Source organism: Amphibalanus amphitrite, unplaced genomic scaffold (assembly GCF_019059575.1).
Source record: "Amphibalanus amphitrite isolate SeventyFive unplaced genomic scaffold, NRLGWU_Aamphi_draft 000217F_arrow, whole genome shotgun sequence".
Lineage (NCBI taxonomy): Eukaryota > Metazoa > Arthropoda > Thecostraca > Balanomorpha > Balanidae > Amphibalanus > Amphibalanus amphitrite.
The window spans coordinates 103,216-127,225 of NW_024881712.1; the positions used below are offsets into that span (position 1 = coordinate 103,216).

The 24,010-nt window shown below is 48.9% G+C and overlaps 2 protein-coding genes across 2 annotated transcripts in view; one reads left to right on the top strand and one right to left on the bottom strand.

Annotated features, from left to right (window-relative positions):
- LOC122385393 overlaps positions 1-13,387 on the bottom strand; it is a 63,289-nt gene extending 49,902 nt beyond the window's left edge. The window contains exon 1 of the mRNA XM_043373636.1: positions 12,874-13,387. Coding sequence (XP_043229571.1) covers positions 12,874-13,296 — 423 coding nt within the window. The 5' untranslated portion in view covers positions 13,297-13,387. The remainder of the gene's footprint in view (positions 1-12,873) is intronic.
- Positions 13,388-18,500: 5,113 nt separating this feature from the next.
- On the top strand, positions 18,501-21,867 carry LOC122385394. Its single transcript, XM_043373637.1, has 2 exons — positions 18,501-19,995; positions 21,491-21,867. The coding sequence occupies exons 1-2, from the start codon at positions 18,501-18,503 to the stop codon at positions 21,865-21,867; spliced, it is 1,872 nt and encodes a 623-aa protein (XP_043229572.1).
- Positions 21,868-24,010: the final 2,143 nt, after the last annotated feature.

Sequence of the window (24,010 nt, forward strand, 5' to 3'; positions counted from 1 at the left end):
TTTGTTGAGCCGCTAGAATCCGAAGGAAACAGCGGAAATTGCCTACGACTATTTAATGAATTTAACGGTGATGAATAAGTGCGAAAAACGTTTTGGCTTTATAAAATTTGATGAAATGACCAGGGTAAAAGTTTTATTACTGGCGGTCAATTCAAAACGGCGCAAACATTTAAACAGTGAAGATAATGAAGCACGATTCAAAGTGTAGTACACCTTTCGTACTTTGAGCGGCGATAGCGGGATAACGGTGTGGAGCTTCGAGGATCGGTCTTCAGTTCCCGGACCTGAAAGGTGGGGCCTATGCAATGTCAAATTTCATCAAAATGGTGATACTGTCCCTATAAGTCCCCCCCCCCCCAAGCGTTGGTAGGTGCCCAACAGGTCCATCCAGCGATGCTCCCTTGCCCTTCTGTACGTTAACCAATTTTTATATACTTTCTCCAGACCTATAATCCTTATATCCTCCACCAAATGTCCTTCCCCACTAAAATGACTTGCTACCTCCATCCCCTGCCTCCTCCACCGCACACTCGACAGATGGTTTAGCGACCGTTGATAGAGTTCCCCCCGTTTCACCTACATAGACTACCAACCGACAGACACAACACCATATGCCATAAACCAGTAAAACGCCTTTTGGGCGAAGAACGAGCGAGCGAGATAGTGAGCCCTGCACGTGCGGAAAGCCGAGAGGGTACTTCCAACGGGCTTGTGCAAAGCACCCTTCTAACCGGTCGCTAGCGGTGTGCCAAATTTGAGCGCGATCGGCCCAGCCGTTCCTGAGATCTGGAAGCGGCATTCTGCACGTGCGCACGTGCAAACGGGGCCCAAAATGACTATTGCACGGCACCCTTCTAACCGGTCCCTAACCGTGTACCAAATTTGAGCGCAATCGGCCCAGCCGTTCTCGAGATATGGAAACGCCCCCTGCACGTGCGCACGTGCAGTAGCACCCCAGCCGCAACACATGGGAATGCATTGCCTGGTGGGTGCCTACCTGTATGCCAAGTTTCAGCGAAATCGCCCCAGTAATTACCGAGTTACTGAAATGGGAACAAATTTGGCACCTCTTCTTCTTGTATTTTGCACGTGCAGTGGGGGTCACTCACATAGATCAAGAGTATTCGACCTTTGGTAGAAGAGATGCAGCTACCCTATAAAAATTACCGCAAGACAATCACCCAAGCGGCTGCTGAGATACGAGCCTCTCAAAATCACTACCTCTGATAAACTGCTTGAACACCCTTGACTTTTCATGTGGCACGTGCCATGACGGTCACTGAGATGTATCAAAAGTAGTCAATTACGGGGTAGAAGGGATGGGGCTACCCAGCAAAAAAGACCGCAGGCCAATCGGTCCAGCGGTTGCTGAGATATAAGCCTCTCAAAAACGTTACAGGCCGGGCCGGGCCGGGCCGGGCCGGGCCGCTCATACTGAGATTTTTCCGTTATATTGAAAAGACTTCGCTTCGCTCGCTGCGCTCGCTCGCTCGTAAAACGTTTGTGGATCTGCACCATATAGTTTTATCGAATGTACACACCAATTTACTAGGACCGACTATTTTGTCGTCCTCGTCAAACATCACTCTACAAATGCAGCAGTTTTTTCCACACCGTCCCGAAATATTTTCGCCCGCATGCGTTAGTCGCCGAGTTTTCTTGTGTACTAAGAGGTCTCCTAAATTTGTACCCCTCCGATACGAGACAAATAGTTTGTCCGTTTACTGTATGCCTGGCCTATTCAAATACATTAGCCTGAGGGGTGTGGTAATAACTGGTGTAAGCAAAGTGACCACGGTCAAAAACGAATTACCAAGTCAACATTTTGGGATGGCCTCGTTCAAAAAACGGCTAAGAGCTTCGGTCTAGACAATTATTTTATCGTTGGCATACAGTAAAATACATACCAAACTCGGCCGGTGATAAATTTTCAAGACTTCAGTCCTTACTGATTTTTGAACTCGGCCTTCGGCCTCGTTCAAAAATTCAGTAAGGACCTCGGTCTTGAAAATTTATTTACACCGGCCTCGTTCAGTATTATATAGAACATGTCTCCTAACTGGTTTGAGCGCTCTAGGATATGTCGCTTGGAATTTAGTATTCTGTTGAGGTTTGGTAGACAGTTGGAGTAGGTTACAACTAGGGGGACGCCTTCCTTATGTGTGCCATTCTTCCGTTCAAATAATTTTGACCTGTTCATTTTACCCGCCTTAGCAACCTCCCTTTCAGTTTGGTCCTGTGGGTAGCCCCGGTCAGTCAGCTGCCTGACGAGGTCACCCGCATGACGCTTGAAGCCTTCATCGGAGCTACATATCCTCCTGACACGTTTGACCAAACCAGTCGGGATAGCCCTTTTTGTGTGAGAGGGATGGTCCGAGGTATAGTGTAGGTAAGCCTTTGAATCACAAGGTTTAGTGTACAAATCAGTAGTGATCTTCCTATTGTTTATCCCAACTTTAACATCTAAAAATTCCAATTCCTTTTCTGAGCACCTGGGATCAACCTGTACATCCCGATGGATTTCATTAGCCATTTTGTGAAACTCCTCGATACCCTGCTTACTACCCTGCCATATACCAAAAATATCGTCAATAAAACGAAAATAGACCACAGGTTTGATCGGACATTTGTTCAGAAGTTCCTGCTCCCAGCTCCCCATGTAAGTACATGCATAGTTCCGGCCAAGTTTGGAACCTATTGCGGCACCTTTTACCTGTAAGAAATGCTTCGAACTTCCCAGGCCAAAATTATTGTTTTCTAAGACAAGATTTATCATTTCCATTACATCATCAGTAGGAATGCGAGGATTTTGCCTCTCATCCACAGCTAGCCTGCAAGCCTCAAGTCCCTCTCGTTTTGGGACACTTGGATATAATTTGCTTACATCCATACAAAATAGGAAAAGTGGACGACTCTGGTCCTCGGGTAGCTTTTCAATATAACGGAAAAATCTCAGTATGAGCGACCCGGCCCGGTCCGGCCCGGCCCGGCCTGTAACGCTTTTGGGAGGCTTATATCTCAGCAACCGCTGGACCGATTGGCCTGCGGTCTTTTTTGCTGGGTAGCCCCATCCCTTCTACCCCGTAATTGACTACTTTTGATACATCTCAATGACCGTCGTGGCACGTGCCACATGAAAAGTCAAGGGTGTTCAAGCAGTTTTGCAGAGGTAGTGATTTTGAGAGGCTCGTATCTCAGCAGCCGCTTGGGTGATTGTCTTGCGGTAATTTTTTGTAGGGTAGCAGCATCCCTTCTACCAAAAATAGGATACTCTCGATGCATATGGGTCACCCCCAGTGCACGTGCAAAATACAACAATAGGTAAGAGGTGTCAAATTTGTTCCCATTTTAATAACTCGGTAATTACTGGGGCGATTTCGCTGAAACTTGACATACAGGTAGGCACCCACCAGGCAATGCATTCCCATGTGTTGCGGTTAGGGTGCTACTGCACGTGCGCACGTGCAGGGGGCGCTCCCAGATCTCAAGAACGGCTGGGCCGATTGCGCTCAAATTTGGTACACGGTTGGGGACCAGTTAGTAGGGTGCCGTGCAGAAGTCAGTTTGGACCCCGTTTGCACGTGCGCACGTGCAGAATGCCGCTTCCAGATCTCAGTGAGCGCCAATCACAGTCAGCTCAGTGCGCGTGCTGCGTGTGAAATCACAACGAAGCACGATACAGCCATAACCCTATACTTGGAAGAGGCCTTCTGGACGGCGTTGCCAGTTAATGGGACGGGGGGGGGGAGAATTTGACATTCAGTTAGGTTTCTAAAATAAAATGTTCAGTGAATGAATAGCATAACATTTCTTTCAACGCTCACTCATATGAAAAAAAAACGAAGAGAAGAAATAACGGTGAAGCATATGACTATTTATAGGCTAGCCAATACTTATTGATATTTATGAAAGGATGCAATGTAATTGCAGTCACAATTGTATTTCTTTAGTGATTGCAATTGGTCATCGTTCCGTACACGTTCTGAAGCTATCAGAATAAATAATTGAAAAACCTGGGGGAATTGCGCCACCCATGTGCCGATGAGTTTATTTTTTCCGCTTTGCGATTTAAAAAAAAATCAACTGTTTTACGGGTAGGACGACTTCCGTTGACCAAACATTTATTGTCATCTCAAAGGACGGCGACCACCTCCCCGTCCCTCCTCGACCCCTCCCCTTTATTTACAGGACGGAGTCCCGTCCCTCACTGCCGACTGGTCACGTGATTGGCCTCGCCCGAGGCCCGGCCGACTGACCCGGAGCGCGGTAGGCGTCATGCCATGCTGCTTTAATCACTCACCGCATCGCGGCTACTGTTCACAGGGCCATTATACCAGAGATGTCGTGGCGGAGCGGTTGAGCGCCAGGCAATGGATCGCGGGGTTGCGGGTTCGGTTCGCGCCGAAGCCGTCCGTTTTCCACAGACTCGTAGTTCTGGCCGGCTCAGACGAGATGGATAGCTTTTGAGGTGATGACCTCACGAACACTATGAATATAATCGACATTCTTTAACTCTTGTTCGGTCATAAGTTATTAGCCGATCATATGTATCTGTATGGAAATATCTCATTCCTAATCCGCAAAAAGTAGGCGACTCACTTTATCGTCATAAGCTCATTTGACGTCATCACTGGCAAGTGAGTTGTTAGAGATGTGACCTCGTCAGAACCGCCTTGCAGGGTGTGCAAACGACACACACGTCCATTGGCTGCGCTAGCTATGCAGCCTGCCCTGATCATGTCAACGGCATTGTGACTAGTTCAGCCACGAACACATTTCGCATTTTCCAAGAAAGAACTATCAGCACGCTCGGTGCCACAGAGGGTATGCCAACCTAACAGACCCGCGCTGCCCAGCGCTCCGCTAGCCCGGAGGCGGTTGGCGAGGCTGACCCCACTGACCTCGCTCCGCGACCCGACTCTCGGTCACGCCACAACCGAGAGGCGCTAGCCTCAACGCAGGGGCATCTGGCGCCATTCATACTGTCTCTGAACACGGTGATTGGTTCGCTGCAGAGTCACGTGGTTGGGGCATCAGTGGCGTAATCAGGAATTTAGTTACCAATCTCATCAACAGATGGCTCTGACCGACGATTTTTAAATACGGAGTGATCTAAACGTAGATGGCATACTATGAGCTTACAGCTGCAATGATGATGGCACATGTAGGCTACATTCCAAGTTTCATGATAATCTGATAAATGGTTCCCAAGATACAGATGCAAACTTAAACCACTACGGATACCCCACATTACTTCAGCGGTGACCTGTACCTATCTAGAAAAGAGGAAGAGGAGGATGAATGAATGGGTGGGCTTGGGGTTTGTATAAAAAAAAAATTTAGGAAACATGTGCAATACATGTGACAATACACAAATGCATTCATTTTCCCTGTACACCTACTAGTTTCTGTGGTACCTACACAGAGTTTTTGGAAACGTTTCAATTTTGTCATTTGTGAAAATGTAGCATGATTTTCAAAACCATTTTGAACCAAATCATTTCCACAAAAAACTATGCCCATGGAAGAAGGAGAACCTGGATTGGAAACTAACAGCTGATCGCGTTCCCTTCGGTAAGTGCCCGAGGGCACGCGCGGCGGCAGCGGGAGCCGCGTCTGCCGCGCATTCACTGGCGCCGCGTAAGCGTTCACCGGCGCCGCGTAAGAGAAAAAACACTAGAAATGGCCCTCATTTTCAAGGTCGCCTGTATTCGGCCCTCGTGTATGACTTTTGTGCGGAACGGACAATAATAGTTTTGGTCTCATTCGATAGCCTGATCAATTTCGTCTGTCGTAAGTAGCTTCTAAACCTAATAATAAATCCGCATTGCGATCTAATACCCGTTTCAAAACATGCCGCCCCGCGTCCCCCATAGGCCGTAATGCTTAACGGCGGGAGTTTCCAGTCCCGATACTTACCGAACGCTAGGTGGCAGGTCGATCGCCCGGAACGCTACCCGTGATGTTGAAGGAATAGGAGTTTCCTATCCAGGTTCTTTCATCCATGCATTTTGTTATACAGTCAAGCAGGGCAAATTTTTACTGCGTCCCAAAGTTGAGCAGAGGGCACGTGCTACGACTTAGGGCACAGGGCAAGGAGCAGAGTATTTGTATTGTATTTGACCACAGCAGACACTCCACAGACAATTCGTGGCTATTACGTGTCCTTAGTCAGATGGTAAGTAAAAGGGGTCATTAATGTCACGGTAAAAGACAGGTTAAAGTGAAACTCGCATACAGTCACACACACACACATCCTCACACACACAGACAAACGCCCCATCACTCTATCGCCGGAAAAATTGTCTGGCGGCTCTTTTAAAACCCACCGGACCTAGTTGTACAACACACTCAGGGATCGAGTTTAAAAGGTGCGCCGCGCGATATTCAAATGAACGCTGTCCGGCTGCCGTACGCGTGGCTGGCGGACGCAGGCGACGGTCCTGTCGAGTCACCCGGTCACCATCCCGTGTCTCGCCATGGGTGCGCAACAGCTCGACAAGGTCGCCAGGCTCTCGATGCAAGAGGGCCTTGTGGGCGGCGATTGCGGTCTGCGCGCTGCACATCTGACTGGGCGTGAGCAGGCGCAGGTCATCCCGCGCGCGAGATACATGATCGAACTTTTTGAGTCCCGTCAGAATTCGAACAGCGAAATTTACCACTTTCATCAGCCTCCGATCATTCAACTCCGAACCATTTCCATAAACAGCGATACAATACCTCACGCGCGAGATGACCAGCCCCTGCACAATGGTGAACATCACGTGCCGCGGGAGGAAGTGCCTCAGGTGGCGGAGACCCAGCAGGAGACCCATGCACTTCTGAACCACGTCAGTGACGTGAACGTCCCAGCTGAGGTGACGGTCGAAAATAACACCAAGGTTTTTAACGTGGGGGCTCTCCTGCAGGGTCTCCCCACCGACCCGCACGCTGACAGGTGGTAGGTTGCGGGTATTCTGCCGGGTGCCTAGGAGAAGGATTTCTGTTTTGGACGCGTTGAGCTTAAGGCCGTGTGCATGGAACCACGATGCAAGAGAAGAGAGGGTGGACTCCATGCGTAGGATGAGGTCAGGAAGGTTGCGTTTGACATCGGATAGAAGGATTTGGGTGTCGTCAGCGTACTGGGTCACATGAGCGTCCGGCGCGTGTAGGCTGAGGTCATTGGCAAAGATGGTAAACAACAAAGGACCAAGGGCGGATCCCTGGAACACTCCCATGGTATTTGGGAGGGGTTTGGATACTACCTTGGGGCCGGAAGACGAGGATATGCTAACAGACTGAGTATGGCCAGAAAGATAGGATGAAAACCAGGTCGGGTCGATGCCATAGAGCTGAAGTTTGGATAGGAGCAGGTCGTGAGGGATCACATCGAAACACTTGCTGAGGTCAAGAAGGCATAACAAAGAGAGATGACCACGGTCCATATTGGAAAAGATGCGGTTAGTGACGGACAGGAGTGCAGTTTCAGTGGAATGGTGGCGGCGGAAACCATGTTGGGATTGGGAGAGGAGGCACTTGTCGGTCAGGTAAGCAAACAGCTGTCGCTGTACCAGACGTTCAACCGCTTTGGCCATGATAGGAATAATGGAAATAGGACGGTAGTTTGAAGGTAGGGTCGGGTCACCTGACTTGAAAATAGGATGAACCAGGGAGTGCTTCCAGGGATCGGGAAAGTCACTGGTGGTGAGACAGGTATTGACAATGTGGAGGAGGATGGGGCCGATGGCGTCAAAACTGAGGAGAAGGATACGGATACAGATGCCATCAGACCCGCACGCACCGGAACGCTTCATGGAGAACACTACCTCCCGCAGCTCGGCCAACGTGACGGCAGAGACCCGAAAGCCACAGGCACCAACACGCGGCAAGCGACATGGCACGTCGGGAGGCACCCCGCGGCTAGACAGGTCGGCCGCGACACGTGGTCCGACACTCACGAAATAAGTGTTCAGTTCGTCCGGTGTGACAGCTGGGAGAGGGGCAGTGCTGCTCCGTTTACTGGCGATCAGCGGGCACGGTTCGTCGAAAGGTCATCTCAGGCTCAAAAGAAACGGTATATACCATTCGAAAGCTGACGGTGAGCTGAATCCAAAAATGTAATTTTTATCAAAATCGATCGATGGCCTTTTTTGAAAATTGCGTTTTTGTAAAAACTTAATAATCTTTTATTCAACGGGCTGTCCCGGACATTCTTGAAAACATAAACATGTATTTTTGAGTTCCAGTGAAAGCTGAACGCCAAAAGAACAATATTTAGCGAAGCAATATTTCCAAACATTAATATGCGTCTCTCACAGCCGATAATAAGGCGCAATCACACAGCTCAGTGTCACGATGGACCAAAGTCAGCCACACAGAAGCGTGAAATGACCCTTATCGACTCGCAGACCCGGCGCTCTCGGCCCGCCTGACCGGCCACGGAAAGAACGTTCGGCTCTCGTTCTACTAAACAAATGTCATATTTGTCAGTTTAACTGTCCATATCGCTATTAAAGTTATTCAGGATACCTGTGAAGAAAAATCATTGTTCTGCTTGATTTACAACATGCTTTAATTTACATTTTTCTTTTACATGTTTTGTTCCATCCAGCTGCGATCAGTGCCCGCGCAGGGGAAGTGAGCGGGGTTTCACTGTCAGAGGCTGTACTGGTGACAGCTGCTCGGCCGTGCGACCGGTCAAAGGTTACCCTGCCCCGCCAGGCGCTACCCCCACTCCACCCGAGCTGAGGCCGGTGCAGCCTTCTGACATTTCAGCGCGGCCAATTTTCCTTATATGGGCATGATGCCAAGCTCGATTGAGCAAAGGAGACATGAACAAATGAAAATTAATGCATGATGTGAAGATGACAGAACAATGAGTTTTCTTCACAGGTATCCTGAATAACTTTAATAGCGATGTGGACAGTTAAACTGACAAATATGACATTTGTTTAGTAGAACGAGAGCCGAACGTTCTTTCCGTGGCCGGTCAGGCGGGCCGAGAGCGCCGGGTCTGCGAGTCGATAAGGGCCATTTCACGCTTCTGTGTGGCTGACTTTGGTCCATCGTGACACTGAGCTGTGTGATTGCGCCTTATTGTCGGCTGTGGGAGACGCATATTAATGTTTGGAAATATTGCTTCGCTAAATATTGTTTTTTTTGGCGTTCAGCTTTCACTGGAACTTAAAAAATACATGTTTATGTTTTCAAGAATGTCTGGGACAGCCCGTTTAATAAAATATTATTAAGTTTTTACAAAAACGCAATTTTCAAAAAAGGCCATCGATCGATTTTGATAAAAATTACATTTTTGGATTCAGCTCACCGTCAGCTTTCGAATGGTATATACCGTTTCTTTTGAGCCTGAGATGACCTTCCGACGAACCGTGCGGGCGGACGGTACGGTACAGAGCACTGCTCCCTTGCTCTCGCAGTCTCTCCTCTATATCCGCTCGGCTGTCACGCCTAATCGCCGCCCTTACGCTCCTGTCAAGCTCGCGAAAGGCCGGCGATCTCCCCTCGCGTCGCAACACTCCCCTCCGCTGGGCCATCAGGTCAAGGGTCGCCGGGGTCGCAGCAGGGGCGCGAGGGTTCCTGACAGACACGGTTTTCAGTGGGGCAACTCTGTCGAGCACTGGTAACAGTCGCCTGATAACATAAGACCACATGTCGGAGACAGATGGACAGTCAAAAACACCGGACCAGTCGACCATGCACAGATCATTAAGAAAACTGGAACGGTCAATTCGTTTTAAAAGACGTGATTCGATGCGAACAGATCGTCTACAAGGCTTCGATAGCTGTAAAAGTACTCGTATAAAATAGTGGGGACTTAAAGCACATTTGAAGGCACGAACGTGTTGAACATCGTCACTAGAGTTTGATATCACGACGTCTAAAAGCGAGCCAGACATAAAAGTAGGTTGCGTTACGAACTGTTTCAAGGAAAACGACTGTAGCATCTCTAAAAGGCGGTCCCTGCTGGGATTAGTAGAAATGTCAAGCAGGTTACAGTTCAGGTCGCCCATTATAAACACTGGTCCAGGATGTAGCACTAAAACTCTCTGAAACTGCACCTCCAGTTCGTGAGTGTCCGCGTTCACGGCTGCCACCGCGCGCCGCGGGGGGCGGTACGCGACAGCCACAGAAAAGTGCTGGCCAGAGTCGGGCTTCACGCGCAGCCACAGCGTTTCAAGTCGGCAGTCAGGGCAGTCCGGGGTCGGCTGGGAGATCACAGAAGCCGTGAAGTTGTCTCTTATCAGTAGGGCCACCCCGCCGTGGCCCGAGCCACCAGGCCGGTCGGCACGGTACAGCACGTAGCCCGGGAAGGTGACCAGACGAGAAGCAGTGGCGGGTCGGAGCCAGGTCTCTGTGATGGCACAAATGTCGTATTGCAGCCTGTTGAGATGTTCGTGCTGCAGCGAGGTGATCTTGGGAAGAAGGGACTGGATAGAGCACTGAGGAGGGCAGAAAGTAGGGCACGGCAGGTTACAGGGCATGGCACAGGACATTTTAGAGGGAAGGAAGGTTACAGGGCATGGGCCAGGACATTTTAGAAGGAAGGGTACAGGTCAGGTCACACAGCAGGACACAGGTCAGGGAACCGGACAGGGCACAGGGCAGGGACGCAGCGGGTCAAATCAGCAGGGGCTACGCCCCAAGGTGAGGGGGCTGCGTCCCAGAATGGGACCAGTAAGTGTCTTAAAATATGTCCTGCAGTCAAGAACAAAACAGTGTCAACTACCACAATCAAGCTTTTATTTAACCTTTTCAAATAAGGGACTTTATATGACTCGAAGTGTTTCCCACGCAACTGCCCCTTAGCATCCCACTGTCCCTTAACACCCCATTTTACGTTACTCGAATAAGTCAGGGAAGCGTCAAGAGCTTCCTCAGACGCTTAGAACACTCTCGGACCATGGCTGCCAGATTGCTTTTGACAGCGGCTGACGTAATTGCCTCACTTCAATTAACATTTTTTTGGCCACATTTTCACAATAAAGGTTTTCACCTTTTGGCATGAACCTGAGAAAGACCTTGTAATGAAATTTGTATTGGAATTGGCCTAATTTGTGCCAGCAAATGTAGATCATTCATTGTAAAAATACCTTTCCCGATAAACCTGGCAAAAAGGAAATGCTCAAAAATAGCAGTAGGTAATTATAATTTGTGATTTCTGCCCTTTAGCGATTTGTGGGGTATACCACTTTTTCTGGCCGGTTTCCATTATACTGCACTTTTTTATTACTTTCACTACTTTTGGTCAGTGGTGCGTGCCCCGCCCCGGTCTACCCCAACTGTAAACGGTCTGCCCCAAAATTGCTGAACTCTGCCCAAACTTTTCAAAAGCTGCCCCGATTTCTGCCCCGCCCCATGGATCTTGACCTGCCCCGACAAGATCTTGTCAAACCCTGCCACGTTTTGCAGACTGGCACAAGCACATAGGGTAGGTATTCTCACCCAGACGTCACCCTTGCTGCCATATCTAGGTAAGTAGGTGGTAGGTTGTAGGTTGTAGCTAGGGTTAGCTGGTAAAACTATGTTTTGTTAAAAAGTTAACTGTGAAAAGACAATTGCGGCGCACATGAGACTTACATATGGCAGCAAAGGTGTCGTCTGCTAAGAGAGCACCTACCCATAGACTAGTATTGGTATAGCTGGCATAAACTGCATGGTAGGTGGTTGTAATTCATGGTTATAGGTTGGTAGATTGTAGGTTGTAGGTTGTAGGTTGTAGGCTTATAGCCCGTAGGTTGGTAGGCAGGGTTTGGTGTTTGTTTAATTTTTCAAATAAACAAACATAAACAAACTGTTCACGAACAAATGTGTTCACGAACAAGTGACGTCATAGGTCAAATTTTGGTAAAGAAACAACGAACAGTTCGCGAACGTTCATGAACTGTTCGCGAACACGGTAAAGAGGGGTTAGATAAGACCCCTCCTTAGCCGTTTGGCTCCTAATTGAGATAGAACCTTGCGGAAAAAGCCAGCGTGTGAGTCATCACGAACCACAGCGATTGGTATCCGATTTCAAGGTCTTACACCAACCGGTGACCCCTGAGGTCAGGTCAAGTGTCATAAAGTAGTGGTTTGGTTTTTGGTAAATAACTTCGCCACAAATAGTGGCAGAGCCACCATTGTGGCATCATCGTGCTCGTCGTGGCCAGGCGCGTCAAATGATATACTTTTTGTTTGGGTTAGGTCTTTTTAGGATGTTGACCTCAGGTCAAGGTCAGGTCAAAGCCACTCAGGTCACAAAACTGCATGGAGGATGTCATGCTGCATATCATTTGATGTGTCAGTTTCTGAGTCAATTGATGGCTCAACTGACTCGCTAGCTCAATTTGATCAGAAGTTATTAGCAAAAAGCTCCTACAGTACCAAAAAACCTTACTGGCGTCTTATACGTATAACGTCATGCAAGGTCTGAAATGCACAATTTTAGCCTCAGCGTTGCAAGAATAATTATGCATCACGATTCCATGTGCTTGAGATATGACTGGTGCATTTGCACATGCAAAACATGCCTGCGGTCATGTCTGCACCGTATGATAACAATTGCTCGAAAGATATAAGAAATGATCACTTGTTGATGAACGTTCGTGAACGTTCACGAACTGTTCATGAACAGATAATCGTTAGTAAACATGTGACCTTGAATGCCAAAATTTGTTAACTATCAAATAAACAAACAAACAAACATTGTTCACGAACTGTTCATCAACAAATATACAAACACTAAACCCTGTTGGTAGGTAGTAGGTTAAGGCACGGTTAGGTCAGGTTAGTTTAGGTTAGATATGGTGAGTGACACCAGCGTTACTGATCCTGCACGTAACTAGGTATTTGAAACGGTTAGAGCTTAATCACTCAATAGCCCTACTTAGTACTTACCCTCTTCAGCTGCACCGTCATTATATTATGGAGTTCATTCTTGATAACACTGAGTTTCATCATAGTGTTTGAGCTGAACATAGAAGATCCAAACGCAAATCCCGGGTAATCAGCGCACCTGTTTCGCCTGCTGACACGCTCCTGTGCCACTTCTGTCCTCTCACCGCTGCACCTAAGTTTTGAAAGCTCGAGTATTTCCTGATCACTGTCGTCGTCTGGGGCAGCAACACCAAGACTGCGCCCACTGGCCGGACGATGCCACTGGCGCACCTCGTTGTTATCACTGTCCGTGTTGGCATTGTCCAGCTCACTCAGACTAGAAGTCGAGCTGGCCGGAGTCAAATTGCCGTTTATCCCGTCCACATTCACTAAAAAGCTATTGGGTCGATCACGCGCCATCCCACCATCATCACCTGCCTCCATGTTGCACTTCACTACGGTAGTTCTATCGAGTATATTTGGAGCATATAGACATAGACCCAGGGGGGTAGGTAGGTACGCTGGAGTTCTATAGCCTTGGGTACGCTCCGGCTGTTTAGCATTACGAAAAGTGGTGACAGACGTTTGTGGAGGATTGTCGACGAATTCTTGTTCCGCGAGCAGTACTTACACGTTAGCGCAAAATCCACCAATCAGCGCTCGGCAGTACTCGACGCTGATTGGCCACGTCTGTCAATTCAGCAGCAACGAATATCAGCCTCGCGTATTTGGAATTTCCGACCTCGACGAGCGTCTGTGGTAGAAAACCACCACTTTGGTAGGGGAAACTACTGCTGTCTGCTACCGTTTGCACTGCATGTCTCGCTGTAGTTGCGACCGATTGCGACATCTATGCAATTGGGTACGTACCTTAGCGATATACGTACTTTATAATTTACGTACTTCTTCGATGCGTATTTTCTTCTTTGACGTACTTTTGTCTAGGTATACGTACTTTGTGCTGTACGTACCTACCTCTGCGATACGCCTACTTCTGTCCTTGACGTACCTACTTATGCCATACGTACTTTATACTCGACGTACTTTTGCGATACGTACTTTTGCCCTTGACGTACTCTTGTACATGCGTAGGTACTTTATGCTGTACGCACTTTTACGATATGTGCTTTTGTCCTTGACGTACTTTTGTCCATGCGTACTTAATAATGCACCACGTACTTCTTCGATACGTACTTTTGTCCTTGACGTACTTTTATCCATTCGTGCTTTATACTGTATGTACTTTTGCCATGCGTACTTTTGTCCTTGACGTAATTTTGTCCATGCGTACTTTATATACTGTACGAACATTTGCGATACGTACTTTTGTCCTACCTGCCACTTGCCAGGGGCGTCGCCACAGATTTTCGACAGGGGGGACGGATCGGCCGACTAAAAACCCAAAATTAGGTATCGTTACCGTACTTTTTCAGGCCGATGCACTATCTGTTCAACGATACTGGGCTGAATTCCTACGCGGTACGCGTCTAAAGCATAGGCGCGGGAGCCGGGGGGCAGTGGGGGCAGCTTGCCCCCCCCCCCGGCTCTGGGGCCGTGGGGGCGGTGCCCCCACAGCTTTGAGACGGAATACCACACTTTTTTTGCAAATGTTTTCTTTTTTGTTGAAAAAGCCGAGGGGTGAAAAATAAGTGGCCTTAAACCGGTGAGAAAACTAGATTTGGGGATACCCTAGGTTGATCTCTATTAACCCTATTCCTGGCGGGCTCCGCCGGGACAAGAAACTGGCGGGGGGGCCGATTCGGCCCCCCCCCCTGAGATCTCGAGAACGAAGCAAGATAGCGACAAGCGGTAAACGGCATCGGATACGCACGGCCAAGATCTACAATTTTTACTAAGGTCATTTTCAGGTCAGGTCAAAGATGACGTCACAGGGGTCGAAAAAGTCAAAATGGCGGCGCTAGATATGGAGAGAGTTTTTCTCGAATAACTTTCGAATTAGTCAAGATAGGAACAAACTAAGGCCATCATCGTGATCCTCTCGTCAATCCGCATCGAATGATATATATATATGTTGACCTCGAAAGGTCAAGGTCAAAGGTTGACCTCAGGTCACGTGACCTCGAGGTCATCATGTATATCATTCGATGCGTCTTGACGAGCTGAACACAATGAGACCATCCACGCGTCTGTATCTTGTTCCTGTACGGAGTTATTGGCCAAAAACCTTTGGTGACCTTTGATGACGTCACATGACCTCACAGCTGCCCAACAGCAAAACAGACCTCAAGGTAGTGAAGGTTGATCGTATATGAAGTCATGTATGGTATATGGGGCCATTCCGACCCGTTTTAGTGGTAAAAACAGGGAGTTGATTTTTCCCCCATTGACTTATAATGGGGAGGTCGCGAAATTGACCTGACCTTAGGTCACCGATATCAAAATTCCGAGATATACAAATTGCACATACTGGTACCCTAACTAAACCCTGAAGAGAAGAAATTGATCGGTCAAAAACTCTAGCTCTGGCGTGATTGCAAACTTTTCTGAGGTAGGGTCACCAAACCGCCTCTGGTGACCTGACCTGAGGTCAGATCAACTCAAAATTTTCAGACATGTTGCGTAGAAGCCTTTTAGGAAAAGTCAGAAAATTTGAGCTTCCTAGCTCAACGCGTTTGGGAGAAATAACCAAAAAACCTCAGGGGGGCTCCTGAGGCCCCCCCCCCCCGCCAGGAATAGGGTTAAAGTGTGCCCCCCCCCCCCCCCAGTCGGAAAGTAGTTCCCGCGCCCCTGGTCTGAAGTATTCATTTCTACACTGGTAACCAGAGCCTCCGGTCTTCTATCAGGGTATAATTGTTGACACATGCCGTCAATCTGATAGTTAACTGTTAATGTATACATCATACGTAGTGGTTGCTTTAGGTATTTGTCACAACTCTGAACTCATAATCTCTTTTGGTCTCCAGTATGAATGGGCGGCGCGGGTCGGCGCGAAGCGCCGCGAGATTTTCGTCGGGGTCGGAAATGTATATGCATAGATGTCGCTACAATAGCTTGACATGCAGTGCAAATTGTAGCAGACAGCAGTAGTTTCCCCTACCAAAGTGGTGGTTTTCTACCACAGACGCTCGTCGAGGTCGGAAATTCCAAATACGCATCAGCCTCACAGCAACATATTTCAGGGTCTTTCGATTTGGCTGAAAATCGGTATACAGGGCCTCCTCGATGCGCTGATTCCGAAAATGTACCTCTTTGGGGTTGTTTGGGAGGATTTTATATCAATGAGGCTCGAGCGTGAGCTGCTCGAGAAATGAAAAAAAATATTTTTACTAAAAATACAGGAGTCAACATGAAGTGTTAAGAGTGTTTAAACCGTTATTAAGTACTTAGCAATTTAAGCTGGTTTATTTATTAAGTATCACATTTATTTAAGATTTAAGATTACAAAACACAACGCGAGGATAGCAAAACTATAATAACATCTGGTGCATGTGACTCCGGATATGGGAAAATCGCGCAAAGCCGGCAATTCAAGCGCTGGCGTAGCCGTTGAAGAAATCATGGAGAGCCAGATTGTGGAAAGTAAAATGAAGAAGAAGCAAAGAATACTGAAGGAGATTCGAATGAATGAATCCAAGTTAAGTTCGCTGATTTGCGACCAAGAATCCTCACTCTCAGAGCTCCAAAAGATAACAGGTGAGCTAGGAGAGCAGGCGAGTGAGCTATTAGATGTAGTAGAGGCCATCCTGGGAAGAGAAGAACAGCGGTGAAGTAGAATCAGGACCACTATGGGACATGTTTCATGGAGTAGAAGCCAGCATTCAAGATTCCGTCAGCATGGCAAACAAGTATATCCGCAAGAAACTGTCAGGAAACCTGTATTGTGAGGAAACAAGTGCGAGCAGTGAAGCGAGTGAACAGCCGAGCACGCAAAAAGAAAATGAAGCAAAGGACAAGGAAAACACGAACCGATCCCAAGATGCGACGGATTCGTCCATCAAGGGTATAAAGCCGCCAGAACTGCCTATATTCGATGGCAGAAAGGGTTACAGTGACTGGAGGGCGGTATTCGATGCTTTCGTCGGCAACTCGAACGCGTCGGCTGAGCTCAAGATGGTCTACCTCAAGAACAGTTTGACCGGCGAGCCCCTACAAATGGTAGAACGATATGGGTTGTCGAAAGCTGGTTATGAGAAAGCTAGAGAAGAGTTGGAAAGAAAGTATGGTGGTCATGCCAGGCGAGTGCGAGCAGAGATAGCCAGCATTCGCAACTTCCCCAAGATAGGTGAAAACGATACAAAGAAGCTTGAAGAGTACTCAGATAAGGTGACAAGTCTCGTCACCAGTCTGAAGGAAAATGGATCAGACGGAGATCTTTCGGAAGTATCAGCATTTTATATGCTTGTGTCTGAAAAAGTTCACCACTCCTACATTACATCAAGAACTATCAAAGGTGGCTAAGCACGACGAGTCAACAAGACAGCTTCGAAACATTTTCAAAATGGCTAGCTGAAGAAGTCATGCTGGAAAAAAGAGCCAAGGAAGCAACAGCAGCCAGTAGCGAGCAGGATGAGCCAAGGCCGAGAATGCGTAGCCACGGAACAAAGAAGACGTACGCTGCCACAAGGCAGACCAGCCGGCATGTCTTCAGTCGGCTGAAATGTGCAGTGTGTCACGCAGAACACGCGACTGAAGATTGCGCTGAGCTGCAGAGCTGGGAAGTCGCTAGAAGATATGCATTCTGCAAAGCCGAAGGATTGTGCTTCAGGTGTCTGCGTGGCAAACACAGGGGAACTAACTGCCGCAAGTTTCCCGGCTGTGCTGTTGAGGGCTGTGGTGGCACTCATCATAGCCTCCTGCATGCCAGTGGAGGTGGAAACTCTCGAAACTCAGCTGAAGTAGCCCGACCGTCTTACAGGACTCCGACACTCAGCAGCCAGGCCAAGGAATTCATTCCGAGAACGGTCCAGGGCCGCGCTTGTGCTAAAGAAGATAGTGCTCCAACAAGCAGTGCACAGGTGTCCGCGGCTCCCGGTGCAAGTTTTAATACCGCTGCCCAGAGACAAGAGAAGCGAAGTGGAAAAGTCGCGTTTCAGACGGCCCCGGTATTAGTGCACTGTCAGGATCGATTTCTGAAGCTGAACGCACTTTTAGATCCCTGCTCTGACGCCAGTTACATAAGTAAAGCTGCTGCAGACGAGCTCGGACTACAAGGAGAAGAAGTCAAATTTGAGCTTGGGACGGTCAATGGCAAGACGGATGTGAAAATGACGTCAGGAGCTGTCCGGATAGCCTCTACCCAGAGTAGGTTTGAAACGTCCTTAGATGTTCACGTCATTCCCAGTCTGGAAGGAGCCTCCGTATGTACGAGCTGGCAGGATGTGAAGCAGCGTTGGCCACACATGGTAGACATCCCCTTTCCAAAGATGGCTGGAAGGGAAGTGGACCTACTGATCGGTCTTAGCCCTGAGACAATGCCCATCTTTGTGCCTCTGAAGACTGTCTCCGGCAAGAGTTCGAGCCCAGTCGCTGTCCTAACGCCACTTGGATGGACAGCATTCGGCTGCGTTCAAGACAATGAAGATCCTTCTAACCTACAAAAGCTGAAGAGCATGACAAACGTCGCAAGAACCTTGAGAACTTGCCTGACAGATAAGTCACTAAACGAAGAAATTCAAGCAATGAGAGCGATGACAGATCTGGAGGTGCTGGACGTCAAGACCACCGAGACCAATCTTCTGTCAGCTGAAGAAAAAGTGGCTATGAAGAAAGCTGCAAGTTCATTGAAGAAACAAGGAAGTAGATATCAAGTTGCAGTACCATGGCGAGAAAACGAGCCGCAGCTGAAAAGCAACTACGAATCTGCGCTGATTCGCCTGGTGAAGCTGGAGAATTCTCTTCATCGTCGGGGAGCTCATCTTGCTGCAAAGTATAACGACATTCTTGAAGAGTACGTGAAGAAAGGTTATATGACCAAAACTCCCACGGCGCAGAGATCAAAAAGTGGAGAGGATGAGTGGTTCCTTCCACACTTTCCCGTCATTCGAGAGGACAAGGCGTCATCCAAGATCCGAATCATGTACGACGCAGCGGCCAAAAGTGAGGGAATCAGTCTCAACTCACAGCTCCTTCCGGGACCATCGCTTTACAGCGACCTGATCGAAACGCTAGTCGGATTCAGACAACATCCTATCGCCTTAGTCGGAGATGTAAAGGAGATGTTCCTTCAAGTCGAGCTGGCGCCAAAAGATCAGAAGTTCCACCGCGTTCTATGGCGCAACATGAAGCAAGATGAAGAACCAACAGTTTTTGAAGCCAAGAGATGGATCTTCGGAAACGCTGCAGCACCGTTCGTCGCGCAGTTTGTTCTGAAGGAGCATGCGCGACTCAACGCAGAGAAGTACCCTGTTGCGTCTGAAGTAATCAGCAAGCACGTTTACATGGACGACGAGATCGCATCATTTAAGGATGCGGAATCCGCCATCGGAGCAAGGAGGCAAGTAAGTGAGCTGCTGGAAGATGCTGGCATGAAGATGACGAAGTGGAAATCAAACAGTCAAGAAGTGATGGAAACAGTACCAGAAGAGGACAGAGCCGTCACCTCAAAACACTTCATTGAAGACAAAGGATCAGAATCAACCAAAGCTCTCGGCGTGGTGTGGTCGACAGAAGACGACATTCTATCACTGGATGTGTCCAAGCGACCGCCGGTGACAGGAAGATGGACCAAGAGAGCTGTCCTGAAGGAGATGGCTGCCATCTTCGACCCGTTATGCCTATTCGCACCATTCACACTCCGTGCCAAGATGTTATTTCAGCAAACCTGGGACTGCACGATCAACTGGGACGACATCCTACCTGAGGATCAGCAGAAACAGTGGAACGCGTGGTTCTTCGAACTCGCAGAACTGGAGACCATAGCTGTGCCAAGATGTATTCACCGCTTCAAGGGTGAACCTGACCAAGAGCTCCATGTCTTCAGTGATGCCTCTGAGCAGGCATATGCCGCTGCTGTATATGTCGTATCCGAAAGCATGGGTGAGAGGTGCTCCAATCTCGTCCTGGCACGTGCCAGAGTGGCACCGAGAGCAAAGAAGAAGACGATCGCCAGACTGGAGCTCATGGGGGCGCTCTTGGGACTGCGTCTAGTCAAGAAAGTGTGCAGCGCTCTTGGGAAGGAGCTATGTGAGGTCCATTTCTGGTCAGACTCAATGGATGTCCTCTGCTGGATCAGAAACGAAGTTTCTAGGTTTCAAGCATTTGTGGCCCACCGAGTGTCAGAAATCCGTGAGTGTACGGTGCCGGAGCAATGGCAGCACGTACCAGGCAAGGAAAACCCAGCCGACGCGCCGACAAGAGGACTGAGTCTCGAGGCGCTTCGAGGTCACAGGCTGTGGTGGCATGGGCCGGAGTTCCTGGTGGATGAAGACCGTACATGGCTGACAAAAAGACACTTCAGTGATGAAGATTTTGACAGAACCGAACTGGTCAGACGAGAGCAAAGATACACGTTCGCCATAAGAGCTCCAGCCTCAAGCGCGGAGTTACGACTCCTCCCGGAAAAGTTCTCTAGCTGGACTAGGTTCATTCGAATCACAGCCTGGGTGATGCGATTCATCAAAGCACTGAAAGAAAAACTGAGAAAACGCCCAGCCAGATGTACTGAACCAGAGGGGCTAGGTCCAACTGAAGTCGATGAAGCGGAACAGTTCTGGATTAAACGAGCTCAGGAAGCGTCATTTTCTGAAGAAATGAAGCAGCTGAAGACAAGTGAAGGATCCGGTGTCAAAAGATGTCGTCAAAGCTCAGTGAAGAAGCTGTGTCCATTCATGGACGAGGACGGCATACTCAGAGTTGGAGGCAGGCTACAGCGCTCCGACTTGAGCTACAGCGCCAAGCATCCTGTTCTGCTTCCAAAGGGACACCCAATCAGCAGACTGATAATTCGTCAGCTGCACGAGGACACTGAACATGGCTTAGGTGTAGAGCACACCTTGGCCAGCTTACGAACGCGCTTCTGGGTGCCTGCTGCGCGGGAGATGATCAAGAAATGCATTCACCAGTGCGTAAAGTGTCAGAAGCTCCGAAAGTCAGCCGAGACACAAGTGATGGCGCCCAAGCAAAGCAACCAAGTGAGAACGCGCTTCCGCGCCTTTGACAAGACGGCAGTTGACTTTGCAGGACCATTCCTGACAAAACAAGGTCGTGGAAAGGTCAGGCAAAAACGGTACCTATGTATCTTCACCTGCCTCCAGGTCAGAGCCGTTCATCTGGAGATGACGTACGGGCTAGATACATCCAGTTTCATTCGGGCTCTGATGAGATTCATTTCCAGAAAAGGCGAGCCCTCAGAGATCATATCTGACAATGGAAGAAACTTCACACGGGCTTCAAAGGAACTGCAGCAGTCCTTTCACGGATTGGACAACAGTCAGATCCAGCGTGAACTTCTGAAGTCACGCACGAAGTGGACGTTCATCCCTCCTGGTGCTCCACACTTCAATGGAGCGTGTGAAGCAATGGTTAAGATCGCGAAGAGAGTGTTGATGAAGACTCGAGCATGCTGACCTCTCTGATGAAGAGCTGCAGACAGCGTTCTGTAAAGTAGAGGCGCTGATGAACACAAGGCCACTGACGGTGTTATCCAACGACCCAACTGATGACCAGCCGCTCACGCCAGCCAACTTCCTCGTGGGTCACACAGCAATCGAGATGACAGTATCATCAGATTCCAATGAGGCGGGGGTAAGGCAGCGCTGGAAACGTATACAACAGCTGTCAACAGAGTACTGGAGGCGATGGCTCAGAGAATATCTACCGTCGCTACAGCGGAGACAGAAGTGGCTTGATCCGAAACCCGACATAGCACCTGGTGACGTGGTGTTGGTGGTCGACCCGTCTTCTCCACGAGGAAAGTGGCCGATGGGACGCATAGACCAAGTGATGAGAGGTGACGATGGTCACGTCAGAGTGGCGTCTGTGAGGATGCGAGACAAGATCGTCACAAGACCAGTCACAAAGATGGTCCGACTGGATGTCAGCGGCCTGCTGGTGTAGTTGTTGGATTGGGAACAATCCAAAGTGAGGGGAAGATGTTTGGGAGGATTTTATATCAATGAGGCTCGAGCGTGAGCTGCTCGAGAAATGAAAAAAGATTTTTACTAAAAATACAGGAGTCAACATGAAGTGTTAAGAGTGTTTAAACCGTTATTAAGTACTTAGCAATTTAAGCTGGTTTATTTATTAAGTATCACATTTATTTAAGATTTAAGATTACAAAACACAACGCGAGGATAGCAAAACTATAATAACAGGGGTGGTATTTTGCACCGTTAACGAGTTAACGGCCAATTAACATTTTAACGGGAAACAGCGGGGTCTTTCGATTTGGCTGAAAATCGGTGGACCTACAGCGCCTTCTCGATACGCTGATTCCGAAAATGTACCTCTTTGGGGTGGTATTTTACACCGTTAACGAGTTAACGACCAAGTAACATATTAACGGGAAACGGCGGGGTCTTTCAGTTTCGATTTGGCTAAAAATCGGTATGAAGGGCCTCCTCGATGCGCTGATTCCGAAAATGTGCCTCATTGGGGTGGTATTTTGCACCAATAACGAGTAAACGACCAATTAACATTTTAACGGGAAACGGCGGTGTTGTGTCGTGAGATTTGTCCGTGCTACTTCATAGCTGAGACTTTATCTTGGGTTAGAGCTTGTATTGCGCAGTCAGTCGCACTACGTCGGACACACAACCTTGACAACAACCAGCCATATATGGGCAACAGAGAGGCCCCGTGAAAAAGGAAGACAACAACTGACACGTCCTCTAAAACACTGCAATAGCTAAAGTCCTGCCGGCCAGCTTGGTCAAGGCAAATACACAACACTCCTCCCCCCTAAATTAAGCTCCAGCTTTTGAATTGACACAAACCATTTTTTAGAAGCCAGCACACAGATCACATACATACATCTACATAAGCTTCGGCTACAGGTTGAGACGTTTCACTGGTACCCGTGTCCGGGTGGAGCGCCTCAGCACCACTTCAGGCTCCGGCGCCGGCTGTCGGGTTGATAGCGGCGCTGGACGTCTGGGCGAGTCAGCGGCCTGTTCAGCAGCAGCTCCTTCGCGCACGGGCGTCGGCTCGCGTGCTGGTTCTTGTTGAGCTTCCGGGGGAGATGACAACGGTTCCTGCTCTGCAGACAGCGACTCAGGGCGGGCCGTCTCAGGAACAACGATTTCCCGTCGGATGCCTTCGTCGTCGTCTTCAGACATAGTCGGACGCGGATGACGAGGAGACGCCATTGGGATTTTCAGCAACTTTCGATGTGGCGCTTCCAGACCTGGTCATGTACCTGAACCAGGTAGTGCTTGGTCCCTACCACATCCATCACCTCTCCCTCCGCCCATTTTCCGCGACCGCGGTAGTCTCGGGCGAGGACCGCGTCACCGATGGCAACCTGTCGAGGCTGACCATGACGTCGCTCGACTTGCGTTTGCTGCTTGTTCTGGATTTGAGAGGTCAGATCAGGCTTCAGAAGATCTAGCCTCGTACGTAGCTGTCGTCCCAACATCAGTTCGGAGGGCGTTCTTCCTGTAGTAGCCTGTGGAGTGTTTCGATACGCCATCAGAAAGTTTGGCAGGTTCATCTTCTTTCCACTTGTGGCCTTCAGGTAGCCCTTGAGACAGCCAACAGCTCGCTCTGCTGCTCCGTTCGTTGCGGGTTTGAACGGTGCGGTTCGGACATGCCGAATTCCATTCCGCTTCAAGAATCCTTCGAATTCCTTGCTCACGAGTTGCGGTCCATTGTCTGTGACGATTTGGTGAGGTAGGCCAAACCGTGCAAACACATTCAGGAGATACTCGATAGTCTTTTCTGATGTGATGTGCTTCATTGGAGCGATTTCCATCCACTTCGAGAAACTGTCGATGAGGACAACGTACAGCTTCCCATCAACTGGGCCAGCGAAATCCAGATGGATTCGCTGCCACGGACCCTTTGCAAACTCCCATGGATGCAGGTCCGTACATGGTGGTTCAGCTCTCTTTTGCCAGCATCCTTGGCATCTTCGCACTTCTGCTTCAACTTCTTTGTCCATGTTTGGCCACCAGACGTGCATCCTGGCCAGCTGCTTCATTCTGACCATTCCTTGATGACCTTCATGTAGTTCTTCAAGAACTCTTTCCCTCAGAATCGG

Coding starts and splice junctions, on each gene's coding strand:
- LOC122385394 (XM_043373637.1), top strand. CDS start 18,501: ATGACAGATCTGGAGGTGCTGGACGTCAAGACCACCGAGACCAATCTT. Junction 19,996..21,490: donor CGCTCTTGGGAAGGAGCTAT/GTGAGGTCCATT, acceptor CGCTCACGCCAG/CCAACTTCCTCGTGGGTCAC.